Source organism: Molossus molossus, unplaced genomic scaffold (assembly GCF_014108415.1).
Source record: "Molossus molossus isolate mMolMol1 unplaced genomic scaffold, mMolMol1.p scaffold_m16_p_6, whole genome shotgun sequence".
Taxonomy (NCBI): domain Eukaryota; kingdom Metazoa; phylum Chordata; class Mammalia; order Chiroptera; family Molossidae; genus Molossus; species Molossus molossus.
In genome coordinates, this window is record NW_023425399.1 from 65,725,472 (window position 1) to 65,738,474 (window position 13,003).

The 13,003-nt window shown below is 40.1% G+C and overlaps 1 protein-coding gene across 1 annotated transcript in view; it reads left to right on the top strand.

The window, feature by feature from the left end:
• The window catches only part of LAMA1 (laminin subunit alpha 1), a 144,286-nt gene that overhangs the window by 21,303 nt on the left and 109,980 nt on the right, over window positions 1-13,003 (top strand). Inside the window, exons 4-7 of the mRNA XM_036245948.1 lie at window positions 4,701-4,943; window positions 5,936-6,115; window positions 10,603-10,692; window positions 11,853-11,970. Coding sequence (XP_036101841.1) covers window positions 4,701-4,943; window positions 5,936-6,115; window positions 10,603-10,692; window positions 11,853-11,970 — 631 coding nt within the window. The remainder of the gene's footprint in view (window positions 1-4,700; window positions 4,944-5,935; window positions 6,116-10,602; window positions 10,693-11,852; window positions 11,971-13,003) is intronic.

The window sequence follows — 13,003 nt, forward strand, 5'->3', positions numbered from 1 at the left end:
GTGTGCTCACAGGGTTGTTCTTGGTCTGTGTGTGTCTGTGTCCTATTCTTTTCTTCTTATAAAGACACCAGTCATGTTGGATTAGAGCCCATCACATTACCTCATTTAAACTTAATTACCTCCTTAAAGACTGTCTTCAGACATAGTCACACTATTAAGTACTATGAGTTAGGACTTTAGCATATATATTTTGGGGAAGTGCAGTTCAGCCAGCAACATGGCTTAAATGAAGACAAATTGTGTTTAGATGCTTCATAGCACCCTTTCCCTCTTTTACAGGTGGACTGCTCACAGTCCACTTCTTGGTTTGTTTCCTGATTTGCAATTTGGGGGCTAAGAGACTATCTGAGAGATTGTGAGAACAATGCCCAGGTTCATAGCTGACCAGAGTTAAACAATTCCTCCTCGACAGAGTGTCCTGAAGTTTTTCCACTGTGATTGTTCTTCTCTTTGGTATCATTTTAATACATATGACTAAGCAATTCATATAAAAGCTGGCAAGGATTTGATGAAAGTACAAGAACATGGTATTGAAATAATTGCTCCTGGTTGAGGTAAGAGGTTTGAAACACTGGGTTCTCACCAGTTGCCTGAGCTTAGGATTTCCTTCTTCTTTTTCCTTGTAGATTATAGAGTATGGCATAGTGGGAAAGAGAACAGCCTGCCTGTGTTCAGCATCTGTAGAATACATTTTAGTATCTGTAGGGTCCTTGGAAGATTGCTTAATCTTTCTACGCCTCAGTTTCCTCATCTGTAAAGTGGAGGAAATAACAATATGTACTTCATAAGAAGAATGTAGCTCTAGGAAGAGCTAATACTTCTCATAAAGCACTATCCTTGCCACAGTCCGGCTGCTAATGCCTTGATGTCGCTTCTTGCATACTGTCCTTCCCTCTCCGCTGGGTTCCCAGGGCTGCCTGGCAGAAACTGCGGGTAACTGGAACCATGGCCTCTCCACTGCCCAGGGCGCAGGTGGGGGGAGGAGCCTTTTCTTTTCTGGCATTACAGAATGAATTCAGTAAACTTAGGTGTGGTGTGTGTGGACATTTGGGGACAATCTCTGGAACATTCATGGTGGCTAAGAACTCTGGAGAGAGACCACCTATTTCTTACTGGGGCCTGCACCCCAGTATTCTGTGCATCAGTGTCCAAATATGTGAAACAAGAACAATACTCAAAACTCACGGGGTTGTTTGGGATTAAATGAGATGGAACACTTAAAGGTCTTGGCACACGTGAGGTAAATGCTTAGCTCTTTCCATTTGCAAAGGTGAAACTGGAAAACTGAAGGCAAATACATTTCATTTCATTTGTAAATGACTTAGCCTTCTGCCTCTCACTGGCCCATTTGGCACCTCTGTTCTGCCAAGTCTGATTTCACATATTCGACGTGGTGAGCAATCATGGCCCGCAAGCTCAGAGTTCCAGTTTTATGATGCAAATACTGGCAAAGCAATTAATTGGACAGTGATGAATAAAGATGAGGGCGCTCTCCCTTCAGTTAGTTTGGCATCAGTATGAAAACACGGGAAAGCTGTAAGGACGGATTCCGCTGTGGTGTTCCAGGAGGGCGTTGGATCTTTGCAGAAATGGAAGAAGCACCATCAGGTGATCTCTGCTTGTTCTTGGGGACTAGTTCCAGAAGAGACAATGTAATTAACTGCTACATATTTCAGTGAAATTTTGGGATTTCAGCAATATTAAAATATACTAAATCAGAGCCCTGACCAGTGTGGCTCAGTTGGTTGAAGCATTGTCCCGTGCACCGAAAGGTTGCTGGTTCAATTCCCCAGTCAGGGCACATGCCTTGATTTTGGGTTCAATATCTGATGTGGGTCCATACAGGAGGCAACCGATCAATGTTTCTCTCATCGATGAATGTTTCTCCCCCCTTTCTCTCTTCCTTTTTCTCTAAATTTAGTAAAAACATATCCTCAGATGAGGATTAAATAAATAAAACATATCATAAATCAGGGAAACATAAATTATGGAATATGTAATTTATAAAATTGGGAGAACTGTTTTCTTTTTTAAAAACTAAACTGTTGAAAAGAAAAACCATATAATTATGTTCATTGGAGAATTTTCTGGAGTTGTCTATGCTAGGAAAAAACAGCATTTGCATTATTTTAAATTGTTTTAAAATATGCTTTTATTATTATTATTTTTTTAGAGAGAGAGGAAGAAAGAGAGAGAGAGAAACATTGATGTGAGAGAGAAGCATCGATTGACTGCCTCCTGTACGCACCCTACTGGGGATTGAGCCTGCAACCCCGGCATGTACCCTGATGGGAAATCAGACTGGCACTTCTCAGTCCATGGGACGACACCCAGTCCTCTGAGCCACACTGGCTGGGTGCATTATTTTAATTTTTAAAAGTGACTTTAATTCATAAAGATGGTTCTAAAGTTTTAAACATTGGACATTCAGTTACTGATTCAAGCATTAGAAACAAATACATAGTTCTTAATTTTCCTCCTTGTTTAACTCTGAGAACAGAGTTATTATTTTGCTTCTAATGTGCTTTAGAAGCAGTGGTTTCATTCTAAAAGAAAATAGCACATGAACAGGGATGGTCAAAGTCCCACACTCAACATCACTCAAAGATGAAACTTGGTTGGGGGTACATTTCTTGTAGATGAGCAGAGTAATTATACGAAGATAAAATTGTCCTGCCCTAGCTGGTTTGACTGCGTGGCTAGAGCACTGACCCACGGACCAAAGAGTTAGAGGTTCAATTCTGGTCAAGGGTCAATTCCGGTCAAGGGCACGTACCTTGGTTGTGGTTTGGTCCCCGGCCCTGGTCGGAGTCGTGCCAGAGGCAATCAATCTCTCTCTCTCTTTCTCTCTCTCTCTCTCTCTCTCTCTCTCTCTCTATATATATATATATATACATACACACACACACACACATACATACACACATATATACATATATATACACACACACACACATATACGTGTGTGTGTGTGTGTGTATATCTCCCTCCACTCTATCTGAAAAAAAGTATAAAAAAATATCCTCAAGAAAGGGAGTGATTCAGTAGATAGATGTAAAGTTGTTTGGTTTGTGGTGGGTAAATTTTAAGGTGTTCTTGCATTTCTGGAATTGGTGAGGACTAAGATTGGGCGAAACTAAAAACAAAAATCAAAGAGCCCAGAAGCAATAAGTGCGGAGAAGTGAATAATTTCAGAACACATAGACATAGACAGACATATGTATATGCACATTTACATACCTATGTCACATGTGCATTTTAAAAATGAAAAAGTACTGACTTTGGTTTAAAAAAATCCCCTCTATCAATTTGGGTTTGAGGAAGTCTGAATAAAAAAGCAGTTTGCATGGAAGAAGTCATTTATTTGTCGCTTATATAAACCCAACTTCAGTTACTAATCTAAGTTTACTGTCACAAAGTGCATGAAGAGGTCTTGGGTATGATTCCTGGTGAGGGCACATGCCCAGGTTGTGGGCCCAATCCCCAGTGTGGGGCATGCAAGAGGGGGCCAATCGATGTTCTCTCTCATTGATGTTTCTATCTCTCAATCCATCTCCCTTCCTCTCTCTAAAATCAATAAAGAAAAAAGAAAAATGAGTGTACATCACAGTGTTCCCATATTCTTCCTCACTGCTCTGCTCCCCCTGTTACATCTTGTATTAGTGTGGAAAATTGGTTTCAGTTGATGAACCCATGTTATTATGTCAGGATTAACTAAGTCCAGAATTTACATGTGTTCACTTTTTGTGTGCTACATCTATGGGTTTTGACACATAGATAGTGACACATGTCCACCATTTCAGTATCATACTGTTCCACTGCCCTAAAAAGTCCCCTGTGCTCTCGTATTCATTTCTCCCTTCCACTAACCCTTGGCAACCACTGGTCTTTTTATTGTCTCTGTAGTTTTACATTTTCCAGAATGTCATATTGTTGAAATCATACAATATGTAACCTTTTCAGATTGACTACTTTCATTTAGCAATGTGTATTTAAAGTTTTTGTGTCCTTTGATTGTATGAAAGCTTATTTCTTTTTATTTCTGAATAATATTTCATTGTTTGGATGTATGACACTTTATTTGTTCACCTATGGAAGTTTTTCATTTATTTGGGTAAATACCAAGGAGTGCAACTTCTGGGTTGTATGGTAAGAGTATGTTTAGCGTTGTAAGAAACTACCAAACTGTCTTCCAGAGTGGCTGGACCATTTTGCATTCCCACCAGCAGTGGGTGAGAGTTTCTGTTGCTCCTCACCCTCGCCAGCACTTGGTGGTGTGTGTTTTGAATGTTAGCCATTCTAATAGACATGTGTAGTGAATTAACATGTTTTCTCATATTCAGATGTGTTGTCTCCAAATAACTATGAAAAATATACTTAACACTACTATTAATATAATATAATACAACTATTATCATTCAGAATCCAGATGGAGAACGACATTGGAAACAAGAAAACAAGCACTGACGTTAATATTAATACTATTAATAATGCAAATTTATTTGTATTTTTCGAGTTTACTTTGAAAACAGATGTCACCAGGAGAACACTCACAAGTCATATTTCTGGCTAACTGTCATAAGCACTATCCTCCAAAGTGCTAGAGACATTGGCAATCATCGTATAAAAGTTCTTTTGAGAGAACTTTGGTTTTTGAGCCACTGATTCTTGATTAAGGTTTTTCAGTGTCTTTGTTTCAGGTTTTTCAGGTTGCCTACGTCATCATCAAAGCTGCTAATGCCCCTCGACCCGGAAACTGGATTTTGGAGCGTTCTCTGGATGGCACCAAGTTCAGCCCCTGGCAGTACTATGCAGTCAGTGACACGGAGTGCTTGACTCGGTACAATATAACCCCCAGACGGGGGCCACCCACTTACAGGGCCGATGACGAAGTGATCTGCACCTCGTATTATTCTAGGCTGGTGCCACTTGAGCATGGAGAGGTACTGTGCCCATTGGGGTGGTGTCTGTTTCACCTCAGGACTCCCTCCATCTCCACCTCAAATGTTCACATACCGTCACAAGAGCTAACACGAAACACTCAAATGAATCTCTCTTTAGTACAGATTACAAAGACCTGTACAATGACTATCTAAATATATTCAATGTATCATTGACTGGTGTTGACTGAACATTAATTTCATAAGTGATACATTTTACCTCATTGATCTCTTCCCTTCAAGGAGATCTCTCAGTCTTCACTCTGCTCTGCTTAGTAACTGCAACAGCTCCTTCTCAGAGCTGAGTCTTTCCCATGTCACAGGGGCAAGAACACTTGTTGAAATATTAAAGAGAGAGCTGAAGTGCCTCTAAGAGATAGAGTTCCCGATTTTCTCCAGGACCTTCTCCTTCTCTGCTGGTGTTAGAGATGGCTTGTGAGGTATTTCAGCTCAGTGCTTAGCACGCCTACACTGTACACACTTCATTAAAGTCAGAGTATAACCCAAACAAACCATTCTTCCAGCACCCGGCTTGATAAGATAAACTACAAAACTGTATGTGCTCTGCACAGCACGAGGCCTGCAGCAAGCCCTGCATTGTTTCAGGAGCAGAGGTTCTTTAAGAGGGCGGGCATTACAAAGCTTTCTGGCACTTTCTCACTCTCCCAGGTCTATGATGGCATCTAGAATTTGTTCCAGAGAAGTCCTAACCTACTGATACACATTACAATACCCTCACCACACTGGGAGAAGTACTTCTGTTAAAAGATTTCCTGCAGTCTCTGAGACCTGGAATGGATAACTTCAAATTAAATAAAGACCTAATGTGCTAATGATGTTCACAAGTAGTTAACAAATGCTAGATTTCTGCAAAAACCTAATTGTTTGGCTTGATTTTTAGATAGTATCTGTAAAGATTTTGTCCTGAAATTAAATATCCAGGGCTATATTTTTGCATACTTAAAACTGACATTTGTTTACTTTGGTGCCTTTAGATTCATACATCACTAATCAATGGCAGACCGAGCGCTGATGATCTTTCTCCCAAGTTGTTAGAATTTACTTCTGCAAGATACATCCGCCTTCGCTTACAACGCATTAGAACCCTCAATGCAGATCTTATGACCCTTAGCCACCGTGACCCAAAAGACCTCGATCCTATTGTTACAAGACGAGTAAGTCTATAGTAGAGCTTGACCATTGTGAAAAGTTTATCATGTTTAAAGGAAATACACTCTTCTTTTTGGTTGGCCTTTTCCTCCCAAGTTGGCCTTTTTCTTATTTTATCAAAAATAATTGTATATGCTTTGTTAAAAATGCTACCTTTGCCCTGGCTGGTGTTGCTAAGTGGTTAGAGCATGAGCTCCATGCACCAAAGGGTAGCAGGTTCTATTCTGGTCAAGGGAACGTACCTAGGTATACCTGGGTTGCAGGTTTGATTGTGGCCAAATAAGAGCACATGTAAGAGATAGCCAGTCAACCAATCAGTGTGTCTTTCTCACATCAGTGTTTCCCCCCCTCACCCCCTGTCACTCTCTCTTTAAAAAAATCAATGGCCCTGGCCAGTTTGGCTCAGTGGTTAGAGTGTTGGCCTGTGGTCGCGAGAGACCTGGGTTCGGTTCCCGCTCAGGGCATGTACCTCGGTTGCAGTTTGTCCCTGGCCTTGGTTGTGTCATGTGGGTGGCAGCCACTCGATGCGTCCCTTTCACATTGATGGTTCTCTCTCTCTTCCTCTCGTTCCCTTCCACTCTATATGAACAAAAAAAAAAAGGAAAAATGTCCTCGGGTGAGAATAAAAAAAAAAAAAAAAAAAAAGGTAGTTGCACTATTTTGCAGACCAGCAATGTGTGTGAGGTCTGGTTGCACCACACACTTTCCCATATTCAGGCTGCTAGTCATTTCCATGCCAGCCATTCTAATGTGCATGTGTGGCATCTCCTTGTGATCATTTGTATTTCCCTGTTAACTAACCTTGAGCATTATTTATGGTTTCTGATCAAATTTTTGTTTATTTTTAAATTGGGTTATCTGTTTCCTTATTATTGAGTTATAAAAGATCTTTACATATTTTGTGTACTAGTTCTTTATCAGATATGTCCTTCCTTTTGCTAACTCTGGATATTTCTTTTTGTTATAGAGTTAGATATCTTATTAGAGATTTTTCTTGTTTCTTTAGGTAGGCCTGTAATACTATGAACTTTCCTCTCAGGATTGCTTTTGCTATGTCCCATAGATTCTGGTTGTGTATTCATTTTCATTAGTTTCCAGGAAGTTTTTTATTTCTTTCTTGATCTCATTGGTAACCATTCATTGTTTAATAACATGCTATTTATCCTCCATGTGTTTGAAGGTTGAGTGTTTTTATTGTAATTGATTCTAGTTTCATGCCTTTGTGATTCAAGAAGATGCTTGACATGATTCTAATCTTCTTGATTGAAAAGTCCCCTACTATGATTGTATTGCTGTCAATCTCTTCCTTGAAGTCCTCCACAAGGTTTTTAATATATTCTGGATCTTCTATATTTGGTGCATATATGGTTACCAGGGTTATATCCTCTTGTCGGATTGATTCTTTTAATATTATCTAGTGACCTTCTTTGTCTCTTAGTATGGCCTTCATTTTGAAGTCTATTTTATCAGATATGAGTATGCTACACCAGAGATTTTTTATTTCTATTTGCATGGAAATTTTTTTTCTATGCCTTCACTTTCATCCTGTGTGAGTCTTTTGTTCTGAGGAGGGTCTCTTGTAGACAGCATGTATATGGGTCATTTTTTTCTTATCCATTCAGCTACATTATGTCTTCTGATTGGGGCATTTAATCCATTTACATTTAAGGTTATTATTAATAGGTACTTATTTGTTGCCATTTTAATTATTTGTGCCTGTGTTCCTCTCTCTCTTTATTTCTTCTTCTTCTTATAATAGTCTCTTTAGCATTTCTTGCAGTTTTGGTTTGGTGGTAGTAAATTCCTTTAGCTTTTGTTTGTCTGCTAAACTCTTTGTTTCACCTTCAATTTTGGATGATAGCCTTGCTGGATACAGTAGTCTTAGATTCAGACCCTTTGTCTTTCATTACTTTGTATACTTCATGTCACTCCCTTCTGGCCTGCAGTGTTTCTATTGAGAAACTACCTGATAGTCTAATGGGAGCTTCTTTGTAGGTAACTTTCTGCTTCTCTCTTTCTGCCTTTAAGATTCTTTCTTTGTCTTTAATATTTGCCATTTTAATTATGATGTGTCTAGGTGTGGGTCTTTTTGAGTTCATCTTGCTTGGGACTCTCTGTGTTTCCTGGACATGTGTGACTTTTTCATCCACCAGGTTAAGGAAGTTTTCTGTCATTATTTCTTCAAATAAGTTCTGTATTCCTTTCTCTGATTCTTCTCCTTTTGGTACCTCTATTATGCAAATGTTATGTTTGTGTTTTTCCAAAGCTCCCTTAAGCTCTCCTCTTGCTTTTTAATTTTTTTTTTCTTTCATTTGCTGCTCTAATTGGGTGTTTTTTTCTATCTTGTCTTCTAACTCACTGATTTGGTCCTCAGCTTCTTCTAATCTACTATTGAATCCTTCCAAGGTATTTTTTATATCAGGTATGTCATTCTTCATTTTCACTTTATTTTTATTCATAGCTTCTACCTCTTTATTTATGCTGGTGCAGTTTTCATTAAGTTGCTTGTAATTCTCACTAGGTTCTTTGAGCACCCTTAAAACCATTGCTTTGAATTCTTTATCTGACAAACTACTTGCCTCCATTTCATGTAGTTCCTTTTCTGGTGAGTCCTCTTTTTTTTCATTTGGGGGCTGTTTCTTTGTCTCGCCATTTTAGCAGTCTGGTATTTAGCACCAGGTGAGGTGTGTTGGGACGCATAGGCTGATTGGTGTGTATCAGGTAAGAGTGCTATGCCCCCCGGTCTTGGTGTGGTGGCCTTCTTGTGGGACCCAGTAGAGTAGTCTCCTTGATCTTCTGAGCTGGATGCTCTAGGAATGAGCCTTGTGTGCATTATGTGGGCTCTCCTGTCTCTCTCTCTCTCTCTCTCTCCCCCCGCCCCCCCCACACTCTATCTGAAAAAAGAAAAAAAAAAATCAATGGAAAAATATCTTTGGGCGAGCATTAAAAAAAAGGGAAAAGGAGAAAAGAAAAACAATTAAATAAAAATAACACACATATCAAAACAGCCATAACAACAACAAAAAACCTTGGATCTGCTATTTGTGGAGCTCACTGGATTTTGCTCCAGTGTTCTTGGGTCTGGCCCCCTTGGGTGTGGGTCTCTGTTCTCTTGGGCAGTTCTCTGGTGCAGGCCAATGTGAATCACTGTCCCTGCCTGGCCCTGGGCCCCCTGGCTGAAGCCCTGCAGGGCAGGATCCCAGGTAGTCCTATGGATGGGGCTTTCCTGGCCCAGAGGCTGGGTCACCTTCGGGGCTCACCATTTGTATGTATTTGTATGTATTTGTATGTATTTGTTCTGGTGTGTGTTCCCTTCCCTCATGGCACTGGGCTCTGTGGGGTATCAAGTCTAATCAGGGTAGTTTGAACAGATTTGTTTTGGGGGTAGTGCCTGTAGTTTATAGGAGGGGCAGGCAGTCTCTTCCTCTCCTTCCAATGCCTCAGCTCTGCCTAGGTTGCTGGCACCCTCTGGTCACCACCCCAAGCAGGGGAGAATTTAAAAAAGGACAAAAACAAACAAACAAAATGCCTTGCTTGACCCTTTAATCTTTCAGCTCTTGCTGGGCGAATGTTCTGCCCAGGTTCCCACCCTGCCAGACATCCAAATCCCCAGCGCCACCAGGCCCTGCCACTGGGGTGTGATTTCCAGCCCAGAGCGGCTCCCCGGGTGGGGGAAGGGGCGGCTCCTCTGCTCTGGGTGGGGAGGAACGTGCCTCTTTCCTTGGGCACTCTGGCTAGCCCACATCTAAGTTCTTTCAGGGAATACCTGGCCCTCGGACTTGCTGCTGTACGATCTGCTCAGACTCCTCCTGAGGTCTGCCCTTCTGCTCTGTGGGCTCTCCAGTCCCACAATCAGGGAGCTTTCCAGCCCGGCGCTGCAACCAGGCACTGGCTTTTAGCCTGGGATAGTGCTGAGTCCCCTTGGTGGGCCGAGTCACCTCAGGCTCCCTCTGTCCCGTGCTGTGTAGGCCCGCTTCCCTTCTCTGTTGCTCTGTTTGGGGATCTCTGTGGGGCTGAGTCCCCTGCTCCCAGGGGCCATGAGCTGCATCGCCACACCTTCCCTGTCTTCCCAGCCACTCTGTGGGCTGCGCCAGTTCACTCACCCACTTCGCTATTGTCCTGTCTCCTCTTCATGCTCCCTGCTTGCATTATTTCCAATCAGCTATTTTCAGGTTGTTTTTCAAGTTGAATGCTCTGCAGTTTAGCCTCAGGTCCAGTCCTATGCTTGGAGCAAGCGGATGGAACTTCCTTAGGCTTCAACCATCATACTTCCTTCCCTGTTAGACTTCTTTGGTTTCTGTTGATGAGCTAATTGGACATAATATATTTTAATGAACACAAAAGTTCTTTGTGCATGATATATTTTTTAATGTACATCTAATTATTTTTTGGACTACCAGTAACAACTAGGATATTTGTTGGAGTGCCAACATTTTCTTTTCACTGAAACTAAAGTGGTTTTAATTTTATATGTAACTTTCTTTTTCCTTAGTATTACTATTCAATAAAGGACATTTCTGTTGGAGGGATGTGCATCTGTTATGGCCATGCCAGTAGCTGCCCATGGGACGAAACTACGAAAGTGAGTTCTAGTATTTCTCATTTTGCTAACGCATCAAAAGAAAAGTTGTAGCTATGTTTGCATTGTGCTTTTTTTATTCATGGCAGATATTGAAAGGTATAAAAACATGCTGCAAAAAGATGTTCTGATAATGTAATTGGTTTCGTGTATGTGTATGTGTTGGGTCAACAATTTCATTTTGCTTTCTTTGGGGAATATATTTCTAATTAACTACTTACTATAATTTTTGTGGTAAAATACACCTAACATAAAATTTACCATTCTAATCCTTCTAAAGTGTACCATTCAGTGCCCTCATGAATATTGAAGTTCTCCTTTCTGTAAGACAGGCCAGTGAAAACACGTGCAGTTATAAATTATGTTTACAGTTTTTAAAAGAAGGATTCCCCTCTCCCATTTTCTCCCTCTTCCATTTTGTGGTACTAAAATCAAGATGAAGTTGATCTATTTTAGCATAATATTTAGTGAATAAGATGACATCCCCCCCTTGTTTTAAACAACTTACATGAAGTTACTTCTTATTTTTTCTAATCTTTGTATTCATTTAACTCTTAAATGAGATTATTCTCGTATTGATGCTAAAAATATGTAGATGAATCTCAAAAGTTACTAATAGGAACTTTAAAACCTTTAAAGTCAATGTCTCTTGTTTGAAAAACGTTTGTTAGTTAACCTGTATTTTAGTTTTGCTTTATTTTGCCTCTCTTTCTGTTTGTAACCAGGTAATGCATGTGTATTTTGCTCTTAAAATTCATGTCAGTTTGCCCTGGCAGGGGTGGGTAAGTGGTTAGAGTCTTGGCCCACGCACCGTGGGTTTGATTCCTGGTCAAGGGCAAGTACCTGGGTTACAGGTTCAATCTCCGGTGTGTGGGAGGCAACCAATTGATGTGTCTCTTTCACATCAATGTTTCTTTCCCTCTCTCCCCCGCCCCCTCTTTCACCTCTCAACTTCCTCCCTTCCATTCTCTCTAAAATTCAATGGAAAAAATATCCTCAGGTGAGGATTAATCAAAAAAATAAAAATAATGCTGTTTGCTTTAGTATATTTATATAGTCTGAACTGTAAAGTCTTGCTATGTATTTGACTGTGAGAGATTCTTTTTAAAATAAAATTAAGAAAAATATATATGTAAGTTTTCAGATGTATCCTTGTTGTCTAGAAACTACGGTGTCAATGTGAACATAACACCTGTGGAGAGAGCTGCAGCAGGTGTTGTCCTGGGTACCATCAGCAGCCCTGGAGGCCTGGGACCATTTCTTCTGGTAACATTTGTGAGGGTGAGTCCTCTGAGAATTGGAAGAATGTAGAAATTTTTTCCTTCTTAGTATGTTTAAGTTTATGGTGACTTAAAGTATTTGTAATTAATAAATAACTATTTTTAAGATATTTAAGTAGTTCTCAAAACTGCAGATTACTTTAATAAAATTTAAACTATTGAGAACTAAATTTATGTTTATAGATTTGCTATTTTATCTAAGTTTCTCCTTCCCATAGATTAATGTATCCTTTATTAATTAGGACTTAATTTTTAAATAGGAAATATAGTCATAAGATACCAACATCTAGCCCTGGCTGGTGTGGTTCAGTGGGTTAGGCATCATCCCATGCACCAAAAGGTTGCAGGTTGGATTCCCCGTCAGGGCACATGCCCTGGTTGTGGGCTAGATTCCCTGTAAGGGTGTGCAACAGGTAGCTGATCAATGTCTTACATCAATGTTTCTCTCTCCGTCTCCCTTCCTCTCTCTCTAAAAATCAATAAAAATTTTATTTTAAATATTGGATTTAGAGAGAGAGGAAGGAAGGAAGAGGGAGAGAGAGAGATAGAAACATTGATGAGAGAGAACATCAATCAGCCGCTTCCTGCATGCCCCCCACCAGGGATTGGGCCCATAACCTGGGCATGTGCCCTGACCAGGAATCAAACCAGCGACCTCTTGGTCCATGGGTCAGTGCTCAACCACTGAGACACACCAGCCAGGTTCAATAAAAAAAATGTTTTTAATCTATTTAAAAAAGATTTTAATATCTAACAATAAATAAAAGTAGATGGTAAAAGATTACTATCTCCATCCTTTCTACTTTTTATTATTTCTTAGTATGTTATTCCTGAAATTTTTATGCAAGTAGAGCATATATTGACATATTCCTGAACCTCACAGTTTATACACAAAACCTGACGTGCAATGCGTACAATTCTATGAATTGCTTTTATACTTAACAATACATCTTAAAAGAAAAATCTTTCCATATTAGCAATATGAAATGCTGTTTTTAAAAACTGGCCCTGGCCGGTTTGGCTCAGCAGTTGGA